Source organism: Pelophylax lessonae (assembly GCF_965119305.1).
Source record: "Pelophylax lessonae genome assembly, chromosome: 2".
Classification (NCBI taxonomy): Eukaryota; Metazoa; Chordata; class Amphibia; order Anura; family Ranidae; genus Pelophylax; species Pelophylax lessonae.
In genome coordinates this window covers 376,552,810-376,570,668 of record NC_138769.1, presented here as the reverse complement: position 1 = coordinate 376,570,668, position 17,859 = coordinate 376,552,810, and the positions used below count along the sequence as shown (strand labels likewise).

Here is a 17,859-nt window from a genome sequence, read left to right as displayed (position 1 = left end):
TGAGTCTGGGCATTTAAAACCTTTGAGACTGACATCACCTGGTCTTCCCAGATGATGATTGAGAACAATCCATGACACTGGCAGGTCTTAGCCTTGCAAAGGGGGCAGTGCATGCTATAAATTCTGCAGGGTGCCCAAACTTTTGCAGACGCTATTTTTTTGTTTTCTGTAATTTTAAAAGTGTCAATGATGGAAATAAAATCTAACTTTTGTTGACATATTATAAGAATGTCTAATCTGTAATTTGATGCCTTTTGGAGATTTTTCCATCTTTCCTTGGCTTCTTTATGAACATTAATACAAATGTTTACCTGGGGTGCCCAAACTTTCGATCACCACTGTATACACCTATATCTTTGTCTGTGCTGTACCTTCACATCACCTACCTTCTAACTAAATTAATTGTTCTAACTAATATGTGCATGAAATCTACTGGAAAATCAATGTATCTCTGTATTTATAAATATCTGCATAGATGTATATCACCACTAGATGGTGACAGACTTTTACCCATTATGTTACGGGATTACTGTATGTGATTAAATGTGCCTCTATACATATGCAAACAAATTAGTGTTGCTGCAATTTAAATTTTTTTTTTTTTTTTTTGCTGTAATTTCAATTACCTCAAGATGGTGATACTAATATACAAACACACTACATAGGACCCTTTAATGGGATAAAGATTCGGTCAAGTGTGACGTCACAGGATATCCTAATAAGGAGACACAATTAATGCTAATTTTGGAAAATGGTTGTAACACTACCCTGAAGAACCCCAGGTGACCACTGGGTCAAACGCGTAGGTCTGATTGTCCCCACATGCCCGTGGACATAACCACACTCTGCGGCTGAGGACATCCTGCTGCTCAGCACCACTACCCTGTGATCTGGATATTGAGGCTATTAGATCGAATACATTCTGCTAGAGAGCTTGTGCTTTTGAAAAAAAATCAACCTTGCTATCTGGATCAGCAGATGAAAAATAGAAAAGAAAGTTTCTGAACTTTGAAAACTTTGGAAAGAAAGCCTAAAAAAAGGAAACTAATAATGCAGCCATCACATCTAAGAATTGGTAAGCTGCAATATAATGAATGTTTGCTTTTGGATTTAATACTGCTTTAATGGTTTAACCACTTGCCGACCACCCCACACAGCTATATTAGGGCAGGACTGCGCATAATCATGTAGATCTATGTGATTATGTGCCAGCAGCCGTGTTTAATTACAGCGGGAGCCAAGCCACGGGAGGAGCGGGTGCGATCGCCGCTGGCCTCCCGCAAGCTTCAGGGAAACGGACAGAAGAGCTGCCTGCCTATGTAAACAAGGAAGACGGCTCTCCTGTCAGACAGGCACAATGAGATCGTGTGTCTCAGCTAAGCTGAAACACAGACTTCTGTGTGCCCGTCACAGAGCCTCCCCCCCCCCCCACAGTTAGTAAGCACAATTTAGGCTCACACTTAACCCCTTGATCACCCCCAGTATTAACCCCTTCCCTGACAGTGTCATTTATACAGTAACAGTGCACATTATTTAACACTGATCACTGTATTTGTGTCACTGGTCCCCAAAAAGTGTCACTTAGTGTCAGATTTGTCCTCCGCAATGTAGCAGTCCCGCTAAAAATTGCTGATTGCCGCCATTACCAATAAAACCAACACAAAATATAAAAAGTCCAAAAGTCTATCTGTAGTTTGTAAACGCTATAACTTTTGCGCAAACATATTAATATACACTTTTTGGGATTTTTTTACCAAAAATTTGTAGCAGAATACAAATTGGCCTCAACTGATAAAAAAATTAGATTTTTAAATTTTTTCTATTGGGAATGTTTTATAGTAGAAAGTAAAAAACATTCTTTTTTTTTTTAGAAAAAAATTGGCGCTGTTTTTTTTGTTTATAGCGCAAAATCAAAAAAAAGGAGAGGTGATCAAATACCACCAAAAGAAAGATCTATTTGTGGGGAAAAAAGAACATCAATCGTATTTGGGTACATCATTGCACGACCGCGCAATTGTCAGTTAAAGCAACGCAGTGCCGAATCGCAAAAAATGGCCTGGTCATTAAGGGGGTAAAACCTTCCGGGGTTGAAGTGGTCAAATCGAAGTACTGTAAATATGAAACATTAGTAACACTGTATTTCAATTCTGTTCTTGATCTGAATTCATTCTTTTTTCCCCTAATTTTAAAAATGCGTATGAAAGGGAAACCAAATCTGTTTCTGAATGTGGTAAGACGATGACATTGCAGCAGATCTGTATGTTCAAGTATTTCTGTCAACAACAACATTAACTAAGCCCCTCAATTTCAAAGTAAATAAAGGCATCTGGGTCTTCTGCTCAGCACTGTTTGCATATTTAAACCTCATATACAGATGAATTTGCAGTGGACCGAATTAGCATATTAATGAAGATCTAATTGCTCTTTGCAGTCAGTTCAGTAGCAAATGACTATAGTACTGTTTGCACAGAAATATTCTTTGCCGAAACAGATAAGAAACTGTATACCATTTTTAGCAGAAGATAATGTTTTAGAGTATGTTTGATTTCTGCTGTAAGCACTTGTTCTTAAACTATACCTGCTACAAATTAGAGTTATGCACTTTATACAGTAATCAAGTGATGAAGACTGCTATACCAGTTACAGCAGCCTTCCAGCATTCTTCACTATAATCCATGGGAAAAAGGAAGAACAATTAAAAAATGGTGCTTTAATAGGCGTTTGCCAACTGTTTCGCAAACAGGCCGTCAAAATAGTTGCCAAACCTTTTTCATAGCTAGTAAAGAATATTTGTGTATGGCAAACTTTACATTCAACACCTGTTCAATTGGAGCACAAAGATATTTATGGATCTTGCATTTTTGTGTCTACAGTATGAAAGGGAACAGCTTGAGCTTCCCAGAGGTTGCCACTACTACACTCATGAAACCATTGCTGTTCTGCTCCACTTTCATGTTGTATTTTATGTCTTGTATTGTTTTGCGTGAGGTTATCAGTTTTCTGAAGTATGCTGATATCTGGTGGTGTTTATTGCCGCTACAACTTGTTTACAATGTGATTTTGATATTGTCCTCTGTTCTAGCTTGACCCTCCCCATTTCTTTCATGTTCCCTTAAGGCCCGTACACACTTGACGGAAATCGGACGAAATATCCTCCGATCTTTCTCTCTCTTGCTCAGCGTTCATTACCGTTTTTAGTTGACAGTGCATAAATGTTCAAATGTTCCGATTTTTTTTTTTTTATGGGACATTTGTTCCTAGACTTCTGGGTCGTCAGCAACTTCAGATCATGCGCGGTCTTTCGTATCCGATTTTCTGCGGATGTACTGCATACACATTAAACGAAAATTGGTCGTCTGGGGATGGGCGGTAAACATTTTGGTGTTTGTCCCTCCATTTTTTTTCATTGAAAATGTCGGCATTGGCTGCTGAAAGTTGTGTACACACTAGCCGAAAATCGTACGATTTTACCTCGGACGGGAATTTTCGGCAGATTTTCTACTAGTGTGTACCCCACTTTAGTCAGTATTAGTTATTCACAGGGACAGGGTTTAGGAAAGCCATTGTCTTCATACACGTCAAAAGACTAAAAAAAAATAATCCTCTATATAGCAAGTGGCTGAAACAAAATTGTGTTGGATTCAACTTCTGTGTCCTATTGAAGAGTGATGCTGTCTCTGGATGGTGCCAAGTCAGTAGGAGAATACAGTTCATGCACAGATTGGGTCTAAGGAGGTATGTCAGCAGCATTTCACACAGAACAATTGTTAGTTCTAAGGTTAATGTTTTCTGCTTTAAGCCGCACATATTTTCTCTGCCTTGGAGCTAGCAGTAGAAACCCCTAGCATCGGGTTAAAGCCTCAGCTGTGGAAGATATCAGCAATTGCGAGAGATTCCTCTTATGCTGGCTATACGCTGTTTTTTTTTTTTTTATTCAGCCAGGGGTCCCGAAGAGGGACAAGGGAGAGATCAGAAAGGTCAGGGAGCCCTTTCTGCTCACCATATTCCACATCTTGAGGCTATAGTAGGTCAAAGTTGTATCAGAAAGACCTCGGAAAGTCTTTTGTTAATCAAGGGGCATGGGCCAGGTTTCAACCTGCTATAAACTTCTCTATAGAGACCCACAATTTGGTGGTGACGTGAACGTGAGAGTCGACTGCCTTGTAAAAAAGATGTGCTGTATATCTGAAAGCTCTAAGTCCCATTGGGGTCAAGTCACTAAGAGTTAAATACCGGCAACTAAAATGGGGTAAAATACCGCATGCGGTAAATCAGTTGGGAAATGTCAACTCACTAAGAATTTAGCATTACATACTGAATGTGGTATTTGTTTGATTTAGCTGTAGACACTGCATTATTTAATGTGGAGGTAATTTACCGCATCAAGGTGGTTGCTAAGGAGCGGGCCGTGAAGCTGACCGTTGCATCCTTAACTGATGAACCCATGCCAAAAAAAAACAGAAAAAAACAGCGTGAGCCCCCCCCCCCAAATCCATACCAGACCCTTATCCAAGCATGCAGCTTTTCTTGAACCATGCCAGGCCACGTGCCCTTAACATGGGGTAGGTGGGTGCCTCATCCCCACAACTGTGGCCAGTGGTTGTGGGGGATTGCGGGAAAGGGTCTTATAAGAATCTGGAAAAACTCCTAGATCCTGGCCCCCCCATAGTACCCCTACCCATTCACCAAAAAGTGTCAAAAAGTAATTTTTGACAAATCTTTTATTAAAAAAAATTGAAAATCAAAAAAACAGTGTCCCTTGATTTAAATCCATCATCAATTATGCCACCACCTACGCCGGGACCTGAAAAAAAAAAAAACATTGCTCCCGCTATTTAGGAAGGCTGGCTGCCTAGTGCAAGCTCCTCTGTTAGACAGTTTGGTGCGCAGGCGTCGTTATTGACGATAGATTTACATCGGGGGACAACTGTTATTTTGCTGTTATTTTTTAATAAAGGATTTATCAGAAACTGTCTCAGGGTTTTTATAACTTTTTGACACTTTTTTGGTGAATGGGTAGAGGTACAATATAAAGGGAGCTGCCAGATCCTGATAAGCCCCCTGCCCGCAGACCCCCAACAACCACCAGCCACGGTTGTGGGGATGAGGCCCCAAGGTTCTTTGGGGTTAGGGGGCAGAGCCCCCCTGCCCCAAAGCACCCACTCTCCCATGTTGAGGGCATGTTGCCCGGTATAGTTCAGTAGGCCGCATGCTCTGATAAGGATCTGGTATGGATTTTGGGGGGAGGGGGGGCCATGTCAATTTTTTAAAAAATCTTGGTGGGTCTGATATGGATATGGACTGGGGGGGGGTGGTCTGATATGGACTGGGGGGCCACACCGTTTTTTTTTATCGTTTTTAATTGTCAGTTTTTTTTTTCAATCAGCTGTCAGTGGAAAATCCGGCCTGGCAGAGTTGCAGGTGGAGCAAAACATTTAGCAATACATTCATCCTTAAAATAATTATGCATCCCAGCCATGTAAACAAGGAAAAGTCTGATTAGCAAAGATTCTGCATACAGTATGAGGTGGTATCAAAATGAGACACACCAAGAGATGGCAACATAAGGCTGCACGCACAGTCACAGGAAGCACCGACCTTCATAGGTCATTGTGCCAAAAGACATCGTCCTGTGTACATTGGGAGCTGTGCAACTGGTGATATTCTGAACACGTGTGTTACCACTTCTGCTATTTCATCATAGACAGCAGGTTAGATCAAAGGGCAAACGTGAAATTCTGTGTGTAACTGGGCAAATCTGCCACAGAGACGTTTGGCATGATTCAGCAAGATTATGGTGATGCTGCAATGAGTTGAAGTTCCAGCTCAAAGGTTTGATCAGCAAAAATTTTGCATACAGTACGAGGCGGAATCAAAACATTTTTTAGATACACCAAGAGATGGCAGCACAAGGCTGCATGCACAATTACAGGGAGCACTGAACTTCATAAGTCAGTGTGCCAAAAGACATCGTCTCGTGTACATCGGGAGCTGTGCAACTGGTGCTATTTTGATCAGGTGTATTACCACTTCTGCTATTTCATCATGGACAGCAAGTTAGAACAAAGAGAAAACATGAAATTCTGTGTGTAACTGGGCAAATCTGCCACAGAGACGTTTGGCATGATTCAGCAAGTTTATGGTGATGCTGCAATGAGTTGAAGTTCCAGCTCAAAGGTTTGATCAGCAAAAATTTTGCATACAGTACGAGGCGGAATCAAAACATTTTGAGACACACCAAGAGATGGCAGCACAAGGCTGCATGAGTTGAAGATCCAGCTCAAAGGTCGCTGTTTTGACACCTTTGCAGAGATTCAGTGCAAATAGCAGAAGGTGCTTGACACACTTCGAAGAGAAGACATCCAGGACACATTTCAGAAGTGTCAGGAACTCTCGGAGCGCTGTATTGCTGTGCAAGAGAACTATTTTTAAGGCAATAGTGTGTAAACGTAGATAAAGTACTTTCTTGTAAACAGAGCTAGTCTTAAAACTTTTTAATACTTTGTATATAACAGGGGTTCCAAGCTTAGAGGCAGCTACAATGTTCAGAAAGCTCTATAACCAGATAATTCACAGAGCTGAGCTACAGGGGAGCGTTGAATCTGGCTGGAATAATAGAAAAAGTGAGAGTTGTCCAAACTGCCTAAAATCTTACCAATATAAATTTTATCTAGAGCAGTATTAGCACTCTTTCTTTTTTATATGTCTTTGTTGGCAGACTACAAAGACAGGGTCTGTCACACATTCATTCAAATCTAAGCCTTTTTTGTTTGACTATGCCAGTGTCTACCATGGCAAAATCTTACTGTTCCAGTGCCTATTTAAAATAAAGTACAATTCTGTGTGTCTCATTGTTTTATGAAATGCAGCAATCTAAAGCAACCAATTAAATTTCCCCTTTTCATTAGTTTTGTATATTTAGAACAATGTGTGCATGTATTTATGTGAACACACTGCAAAATATATTCCCACGGGCAATACAAAAGGCTAAAAGAAAAACTTACGAGGCTCAAAAGCTGTAAAAAGGAAATCAGAATTGCAAACATTCTAAATCAATCACAGGTTGCAAAATAGATTAAAGGCTAAGTTGATTTTTTTTTAAAATTCTAAATTCCAGCTAATCTATATCTTTCCATTGATTCTACACATGCTTACCTCACTGTCCTCATGGCTGTATGAAAACACTTGTCCATTACTTCAGCCTTACTTCCTGGGCAGACTATAGGCCATGACACAGGAAGGGGTTGACCAGCTGACTTCATTGACACACACACCCTGCATCATCTACGCTCCTACCTACCTCTCACTATATACATACACAGGCATTGTTTTTTTTTTTTTTTTGTCTAACTTAACTTTCCTCTTCCATTGATTGCTTATTTGTCAATGTGCTGAGTGATCAGATAACAGCCTATTGGAATAGAGCTGGTGTATTGAAAACAGGAGAAGTATGTTCTGGGTTCTGTAAAGCTCACCATACATGACACAATCTGATTGTACGATCTCCTGGATTTCCCACAAAGCAGGCAATACAGGATACTTTTTCATACAAGTACATGGTACATTAGGCACATATCAGGAATATGAAATGTTGGGTTTACACATTCTTTAAACATAAGTATAATCCTCTGCTGCAGGCACTGCTTCGCACTAATTTCCTGACTCAGGGAGCTGGCTCCCAGTGGTCGCTGCCCGCTTCACACTCCAAAGACCTACTCTACACAAGAAAAGAAACTGCTCGCCATGTAAAAGCTTTCAGTCTAATTTGATCAAACTGTCCATGATTCCAGCTGGCATTTTCAAGCCCTAAATCTATAAACCACAACCTTTAGTTGTGAAGATCTAATTTGAAATATATATAATTTAATGCTTAACCACTTCTGGACCACCCCACGAACATTTTCTGCAACAGGGCGCCTCTCCGTGCGCAATCACGTACTTATAAACGGTTTTGCTCTCCCTGTCTGTTCCCGAGACCCGCCGATGTTCGATTGGACCCGCTGATCGTTCCTGAGGCAGACAGAACAGCGGTCTGCCTATGTAAACAAGGCAGGTCATCGTTCTATGTAAAAAGTATACTGCGCTAATAATAATAACCTGCAGCCAGCAAAAAACAAATGACAATTCGTAAAAACCGATGATAAAAGATATTGCAGCGCTGGTAATGAGAAAATAAATAAATATGTGAAGTAAGATTCAAAACATACAAATAAATATGTGCAAATGAAGCAAAAATTGTGCAAACATATATTAAAGTGCATTGTGACATAAACCATAATAATGGTCATAAAAGTGCATATAAGTAATAAATAATGGTTGAATGCATATAGTCCATCCAGTTCAAAGAAGTGAATATTTGCAATGTTGCCTGTAGGAAAATACAACAAAAGTACAGAGTGCAAAATCTCCTTTGAATAAAATATTTTGATCTCTGGTATATGTGACCACCACCGATAAATAAGGTAAGTAGGGGGCTTACCAGATGGATAGGACCCAATAGAGTATACACTTTTTAGGTCGCTCATGCATTAGAGGCAAAATAGTTGTCACTGTATTGCTAACGCTGGAATGCCTTCAGTGCTCGGGGACCACCTCCAAACGCATCACAACATCCATATAAAAAGATTAAAGGGTAACTACTTGAGACCACGGCCAGGATATCCTCCACAAGAGCTCAATAAAATAGAAAACTCACATTGTGTGTACCGATAAAGGAACCATTTATTTTAAAAAGTAAGAATACTTACAGTATCGATGAGAAAAAAAGCGTTTGTAAGTAGCAGACAAAGTAAATGCAACACCTGTAAATCATCGTTCTGTGATAGGAGAAGCCAGAGATCTTGTGTTTCTGCTAATCAGGAACACAGATCTCTGTCTTCTTACAGTACAAGCACCCCCCACAGTTAGAAAGCACTCCCTTGGAACACATTTAAACCCTATGATTGCCCCTGATGTTACCCCTTCCCTGCCAGCATCATTAGTACAGTTATGGTGCATATTATTTAGCACTGATCACTGTATTGGTGTCAATGGTCCATAAAAAAGTGTCAAAAGTGTCACTTAGTGTCCAATTTGTATGCCACAATGTCGCAGTCCCACTATAAGTCATTGATCGCCACCAATACTAGTACAAAAAAAAAAAAAATTCCATACAAATATCCCATAGTTTGTAGACGCTATAACTTTTGCGCGAACCAATCAATATATGCTTATTGGGATTTTTTTTTTACCATAAATATGTAGCAGAATACACATTGGCCTAAACTGAAGAAATTCGATTTTCTCTTTTTTCTTTTATTGGATGTGTTTTATAGCAGAAAGTAAAAAATGTTGTTTTTTGTTTTAAATTGTTGGTCTTTTTTTTGTTTACAGCACAAAAAGTAAAAACCGCAGAAGTGATCAAATACCACCAACAGAAAGCTCTATTTGTGGGGGAAAAAAAGGAAATCAATTTTGTGTACAGCGTTGCACAAACACGCAATTGTCAGTTAAAATAACGCAGCGCCGTATTGCAAAATAATCGTCTTGTCATAAAGGGGGGTAAACCTTAAGGAGCTGAAGTGGTTAAAATATAATGATACATCTTTTATTGTCCCAATATTTACCCCTTTAAAATATATTTAGTACATGGGATTATAGTAAATAACATCTAATAACCATTTACGGCAACACTGCAAAGCCACACAGTACTGTTGTCCGTATTTACAGTATAAAGCAACAATATTTTGAATGCCCCAGTATCAACATAATTGTATCTACTTTTAAAGTGTTTAATTCTAATCATGTCCATGTATATTTGATAATCTGTAAAAAAAATTGTAGAAGACTGTTTAAAATTTACCCGTCAAACAAGGGAAAGACGGTCCAACCCAATGGCGGCTGAAGTTGAAGCTCTTGTTCATTTTTGGATATCACATGACCACGCTTGTCACTGCTAGTATGAGGGACATATGTGGCAGCCATACTAAACAGTTGTACTAGAAGTACACTATTCTTATCCAAATAAGGATGCAGGATCTAGATAAAAAAAAAGGCATTTCTTAATGTAAGCAATATATACATGTTTCAGATTGTACAGAAACAGCACGCACATTAAACATGCAAAACTATAAGGCCTAATACACACTGGATGTCATAAAAAAAAACAATTAGCATTGGCTGTAGAAAGCTGTAGCTGTACAATAAGTTTTGCAGAGTTTTTGTAGTAGTTTATTTTAGATTTTTTTTTTTTTTTTAGCATTTTTTAACTGTTGCATTTTTTAGCTTTTTTTTTTTTTTTTTAGAAAAATTATACTCCCCCTAAAGCCTATGGCTCAAAAGCACCGATAAACACTGAATAGCCACATTTTACAGCTTTTTTTAAGCTTTTATCAGAGTTAGAGCATTTTTACAGCTGAAAAACTCCTCAAAAAACCCACTATTTCTGGGGTGTTTTTTCCAGCCAGAAAACACCCATGCCAAAAAACATTGATAACGTGTGCATGGACACATAGGATAACATGCTGAGAAGTTTGCTGGTTGCAAAAAAAAAAAAAAATGCCTGGAGCCAAAAATGGCAGCTGTAAAAACATCCAGTATGCATGAGGCCTAACTAGCAAGCAGCCAAAACAATTATATAAAACTGTATTAACCATTTGCCGACTGCCGCACGACTTTTAACTGCGGCAGTCAGCCGCTCCTGGGCAAAGCGACGTAGACCTACGTCACTCGCCCACGAGCCTGTAGGGGGCGAGCGCTCCCCCCGGCGGCGCGCTCCCACCCCATTTGTTCCCTGCCTTCCCCGCGCGTGTGATCGGCGGCTCCGATGTCCGCCGGCCACTCGCAATCTCGATCAGGAGAGGGAGAAAGACAAACGGCTGATGTAAACACAGCCGTCTGTCATTCTCCCTTAGATCATGACAGAGGCTATGCGATCCTGCTATGTAGGATCGTATGTCTCTGTAATGATCTAACAAGCCACACCCCCTGACAGTTAGAATCACGCCCCTAGGGACACACTTAACCCCTTGATCACCAATAAAGTTATCCCCTTCCCTGCCAGTGTCATTTTTACAGTAACAGTGCATATTTATAGCACTGATTACTGTAGTAATGTCACTGGTACCCCCAAAAGTGACAAAAATGTCAGTCAGATCCGATCTGACCGATCTGTCCGCCGCAATGTCGCAGTCCCGCAAAAAAAAAAAATCGCAGACCGCCGCCATTACTAGTTAAAAAAAAAACAATAAAAATGACATAAATCTTTCCCGTAGTTAGTAAATGCAGTAACTTTTGCGCAAACCAATCAAAATAAGCTTATTGCTATTTTTTTTACCAAAAATATGTAACAGAAAACAAATTGGCCTAAAATGTTAAAAAATTTTGATTTTTACATTTTTTTTGAGAATTTCATGTAAAAAAATGTGAAAAATATTGTTATATTTTCAAAATTGTTGCTCTTTTTTTGTTTATAGCGCAAAAAGTAAATATTGCACAGGTGATCAAATACCACCAAAAGAAAGCTCTGTTTGTGGGAAAAAAAGGACATCAATTTCATTTGGGTACAGCATCGCACGACCGCGCAATTGTCCGTTACTGTCACTCAGTGCCGAATCGCAAAATAGGGCCTGGTCTTTGAGCAGCCAAATACTCCGGGGCTTAAGTGGTTAATATACGAGGGTTCTACAAAAAGTTTCCACACTTATTTTTATAAGTTTCGCAGCCATCTTCACCACAGCATGACACCTCTTATACTATACTGCAAGGTCAGCCGCCTTGCCAGACAGACTAGTTACATGACACGCTCAATTACTACCCCTCCTGCCCTTACTGTTTCTAACAAAAATATAAAAGTGCAGAAACTTTTTGAAGACCCCTTGTATATAATATAAAATATATTATAATACATTATATATATATATATATATAAAATATATAATATTATATATGCCGAATATATAGAGATGTATATAATGTGTATAAAACTACTCATTCCTGCCTAAAACTGATAGAATCATACCTTGCTAAGTAAAAAAAGGCCTCATTTTAAATATAGCAGCGATCAACATCTAGAGAGTTTGCAATAGATGAATGACAAATGCAGGAGGTTATCAAATAAATCCTCCACATTGTAATGCCCGCAGCATTTCACTTCCCACTAGACTTGGAACCAGACCTGGCTCTTGAGATTAGACTATAAAGCAGATATTGTTTTATTTCTGTATTACATCTAATACCAAGCACAAGTCTACATGCTATAAATGTACTGTATATGAATCCTTTTTTTTCTATAAAGTTAGTTGCTTTTCCAGTGGCAGACATAGCATTAATTCTTCATAACATAGCAGGGGAGAAGGAAACAAGTAATTACTTTACTCTAAATTTAGAATCTCTTTAGAAAGGATAAATTTGGAAGTTTTTTCTACTAAAAACCAAAACAGAAAAAAAAAATATTTCTTAAAGATGTAATTCCACATGTGACCTAAAAGACAAAATAATCTCACTAATGGATATTGCAGTACACTTTGTATACAAAACAATCAATACAGTGCACTAGGGAGTACATTGCTTGTTGTAAGATGTGTTTAAACAAAGTGACTTCTCAATTAGAGAGAGGTTATTGAAAGTCCACATTCTTTTGTAAAGAAGAAAACTGGACTTCATTAGTCCTCACTTTCAAAGCAATTAGACTGCAATGTGACAAATATCAATAAAAGATAAGCAGCAGTTTATACGCTTAATGTTGGCCATATCTGGCAATATAAATTATAACAGAAGTAATTAGCTCAGGATTAAAACTTCCATTGATGGTACAGTAAAATTCTTATTTTCTGCAATTGTTCAACAAATTAAAAAACAAACTTAACGTATGTAACAGTCACTTGTTTTAAATAATTGTCCAAATTATAAAAAATACAATTATGGCATTCCTGCTTACTCCACACAGTTAACTTGAAAGCTCATAGGAAAGCAAATATTGCTTATCCTTCTTGTTAGAATTTTCACTAAAGAGATACTAAGAAAAGCAGCCTTGCATCTATCACTCTTCTTTTATCGTAGATATGCTGTATTATTTTTTAAAACTTCTTACTTGAATGATACAATGTTGCTATATCAAATTGCCCTCTAGTAGTATTATGGTACCACAATACATGTTGCCACATTAGTGCCATTCTACCTTCTGGAACCCTATTACCAAGGCAGTGGGCTGGCTAACCAGTAGTCTGATGTCAGATGTTATTTTCCCTCCCCAAAGCAATTCTGTGTTTTACACATTATGGGAAAACAGGTTTGCTTTAACATTCTCCTCCACAGCAGCATATACTCACTTTCCTTCCGTCTTATGCCAATCCGTTCAGTGACATGAGCAAAATCCCTGGTACTTGCGGGTATTAAGGAGCATGTGCCTCACTCCGTATGGCAACGATGGACCAAACAGAGCTGTCACACAGGGATTCCATACCTCTGTATAACCTTTGAAACCAGCAGCTTGTAGCTTACACTGCTTTTGCTCCTGGCAGATGAATGAGGGTGGCAGGAGAGGGAAAAGAAAATAAGTATGTCAGGGCCTGGACCTGAACCTGGGACCTCTGCTGTGTCTGGTAGTAACTCTTCCCACTGAGCCACCTGGGATGTTGGACAGCTTTCTGCCTGACTGCTTAGACAACCTTGTGCTCTGCCCAGCCTCTTTTTATTCCTGCTGCAATCTATATCTTTGGTACCATTCGTTACTCACCTTTTGCTTTTACATAGACTATGCTTCAGCTTAATCACAACTCGCAACCACTTGTTATCGACTTTTGGCTATGACTAGGCTTGTACTTGATCTCTACCTGCTATATCTACTACTGTGCAAACAGGTGCAGTAGAGCTGCTACCTTCCTTCAATCCTCAGCTCTAGACTAAAAGGCTGCTGAGGCCTCTGTATACTGTGAACCAATGGAGGGACAGTCGGCACTCGGGTATACGTCAAATGGCAATATCCTTTATTGAAATGACATGAAACAGCTGTAAAACAGCCAATGCGTTTTGGCGTTCAGGCTCTATTAATGGCTCCTAACCCGGAAGAGGCAGAATCACATATGTATACATGACTGAACCTGCCCGTGCTGTCCCACTGCAGTAACAGTACTGTGGAGGGGTGGCAAGTGGTCAAAGCAGTGTTAAACCCAAAACCAAAAATGTAATATATTGCACCCTGCCAAATCATTAGATGTGGTGGTTGCACCTTTTTTTCTTTTTTTAAGATTTTCCTTTTTTTTTTTTTTTTACATGGTGATCTAGCCAGTAACACACCTCCTATTATTACAGTGCCCTTACTTGGTTTGCAGGGGGGGGGGGAGTGTTAACCAATTCCCTGACCATAGAGATAAAACAAAAAAGCCCCAAAAAAGCTGTTAGGAGCATTTATAGTAGAAGCAGTTATGAGCATTTAGGAGTGTTTAGGAGCATTCAGCATTTTTTTTTCCAGAAAAATGCTCAAAAAAACTCTACAAAAACAATTATTTTTCTGCTCTATGACACTGAAGCTCAAAAAAAAATGCTCATAGCCTAAAGTAGTGTGCATGGAACCAGAATAACACTATTTAGCTTCTAGGAGCGAAACAAAAAAATGCTAACAACATCTTCTAGGAACTTAAAAAAATGCTAGTGTGCATGAAGCCTAAATGTTTGTTGTTGGGTTTCATACCATTTTAATGAAAACTGTGAGCTCATCGTATTAAACAGTAGTGTTTGTATGTTTGTATGCTACAGTATGTTTAAAACGCATATTGTACGTGCACTTCTTAGGTAAACTGATACTGGTTATTAGAAGTATATCTCAAAAGATTTTTTTTTTAGCAAACAGGAAAAAAGAAAGTTTTTTGAACTAGTTAGAACAACCCCCTGCCTACTTCATAGGTGTGCGCAGCCTATTGCATTAGGGTGTGCACCCCAAAGCTCAAACGCACATGCCTTTCTCTGCAGCCTCAGCTGCACTGGACAGTGAATGAATGGGAAGTGCTCTCTGCTGAGCGGCTTCCTGTTCATTCACAAACTGAAGCACAGTAAACACAATTTACTATGCTTCAGCTATGAATAAACACATTGAGTGAGTGTGTTCACTGTGTTCATTTAGAAAAAGAAGAGGCCACTAAATGACATATTGACAAGCCCTTTTCCCACTCTCCATCCTGTGATCCCCCACAGCAGCCTAGGAGAGAGGAAAGAAGAGGAAGGAAGCCAGCACCACTGTGGGGAGGGGGGGGCAGTAGGGGGAGTCGCACTGCACAGGGTTGTGCCCAGGCACCCCCCCTGCGCATGCCTATGCTACTTGTAATTTTTTGTGTGTAACTAGTCTTTAGTTTCAGCAGTGACCCCTGTGTTATATATCTCGTTTATTTTGTAAAATAAGACTCTCATTTTGTACAACTGGAATTATTTGTAAAGGAACGTAAACTCTGCCTAAAAATCTTCAATAAAACATTCCCAGGCCCCTTTATTGGATGCTGCCTAAGCCCCCCACACCTAACACATAAGGGTCCAAAATGATAATAACACAGTTGCGGATATTAGAAACTACAAAGGAATTATTCTACTCCCAACTTTCTGCTAGAGAAAGGGATGTTTGAGCAATAAAGGAGGATTACAAGTGGCACACAAGGTTTGGTAATTAACATTTATCTACAGTTAGTCTTTAACAAAGTGCAGCAGATGTACTGACAGTAAAGCTAATACACTCTGTGGCAGCATTTTAATACCCAAAACAATTGACAACAAAGGAAATAAAATGCCATGATGTTTGTAGCAAGATTATGTGCAATTTTAAATAATATTTCTGATTTTTAATTAGATGTTTATACCCAATTGCGAATGTTACATTGAAATGTTTGTCTGGGATGGATTTACTGTACATTGGAGGTATGGCAAGTGGCAAGTATTATTTATGTTTTCTCAGTGGATTTCTAGGATCTAGAGCTATGCCTCACAGCTAGGAGGCAATCATGGAACTGGTAACCTGTCTGTATATGAAAACATAACACTGTCTTCAACAGAGCTAGTTTGGTGCAAATTCTAAAACCGTTAGTTAACCTTCCAAATTAATTTTAAGGAAGTTGTCTAAACCTGAATGTGGCTTTGTATACGTGTTATATTAGGTGTACATGCAGATCACATTAGGAAGTATGTGTATTTGGGATCATGTGTGAACATTCAAGTAGAGGAAAAAAAATGCCTTTTGCTTCATGTTATAGGAAAACATCATTTAGGTCATGTACTGGCTGATGTGATGAAAATTCAACCATTGTGTACTTTAATGAACAAATATAAAATAAAAGTTCAGAGAAGGAGTCCACAATGTCCCCAGTTGCACTTAGCTCTGACAGATGCACACTACTGCTAAATTCTACCCTGGAGCCACAAATGTTGCCTTCTTATCTGTTTGGCTGACCTTGGTTCAACAAAAACATTACAACAGTAGGATTTTCTTCGTGGATGGGCTTCAGAAAGAAGCAGCCTCCAGTCTCCATGAACGAGACTGCAAAGCATGGTTAAGACTTTGCCTACTTGATGCTGAATCGGCTTTCAGTTTTGCAACTATTAGCAGAGGTGCAAGTGAAGCACTCCACTCTAGTTTCTCTGGGTCCCTCTGCAGGTCTTTCTTGTATTGCCTCTCCCTCTAGTTTGGCTCATTTAGAAGGAGGAATGGAACTCACGCTTGCTGAGATCAGCAAAGTCAAAACTATAGATACCTCTGACACCTCCCACATGAAGAAAGTGTACAAAATCAGCAATAATTTAAACTACTCTGGACCAACATAACAGAACTGCCAGTGCTGAGTGGCAGCCACAACCTCCAGGAATAAAGAGTCCAACTGGTCTAAAATAATACCTTGTAATATAATCTGGATTAGGTGATACTGTATCATTGTTGATTTCCAAAGGGCCTGATACCTTGGATGATGACATGAGGACATCACTGCTTTTCTGAATGTATTCTCTCCATCTAAGTTAACAGAGAAGACTGGGCCTACCTGAAAATTCCGTTAACACAAAAATAAATAGTAGAAGCAATTGACTATTATTTTTTTTTTCACAATAAAGGTTTATTGTTGTAAACAAAATAATGAATATGGCTCCTTTCACATGGCCGCTCCGTGTGAAAGGTCCGCTGCGGGACTTTTTTTTTTTCTTCCACGGAGCGGATGACATTTCTGTCATCCGCTCCGTGTGCCCGCATATCATCCCATCCGTTTGCGGATGATATGCGGACATAATGTATGTCTATGGCACTGCGGATGTCAGCGGATGACACCGCTGACATCCGATTTTCCTTCCTTTCCGTTTTTTACACGGAAGGAAAAATAGGGTTCTGTTCCGTTCGTAAAAACGGAACAGAACTGACAGGAGGAAAATCGGGTGTCAGCGGATGGTATTCCGCTGACACCCGCAGTGCCATTCACTTACATTATGTCCGCAAATCATCCGCAAACGGATTGGATGATTTGCGGACACACGGAGCGGCCGTGTGAAAGGACCCTATGTTGTATATCATATTTTTATTTTTAACATTAAAACAAAAGTTGAATATATATGCAGTAAAGTATTCTGTATTTAATCTACATCACATGTAAGGTATGATTCGTCATAAATCTTAATAACATGCAATTACTCTGGGGCCAGATGGTTTACCCTTAGAATGTTATACAGCCCATGAATTTCTGGCCCACATCTACATGCAGTTTATAAAGATGTTTCTAAGCACGGAACATGCCCTATGTCAGAGGCGCTGATCATTCTTTTGCCTAAACTGGGTGCTGAAAAAGGTACAAGTCATATGGATCTCTCTTGCTTTTAAATGAGGATATCAAATTCTAGCCAAAGTGTTGGTTCGCTACCTTT

The 17,859-nt window shown here is 39.3% G+C and overlaps 1 protein-coding gene across 1 annotated transcript in view; it reads right to left on the bottom strand.

The window, feature by feature from the left end:
* Nucleotides 1-17,859, bottom strand: part of LOC309548122 (uncharacterized protein) — a 537,501-nt gene that overhangs the window by 81,692 nt on the left and 437,950 nt on the right. The window contains exon 31 of the mRNA XM_082248087.1: nucleotides 9,842-10,017. Coding sequence (XP_082104213.1) covers nucleotides 9,842-10,017 — 176 coding nt within the window. The remainder of the gene's footprint in view (nucleotides 1-9,841; nucleotides 10,018-17,859) is intronic.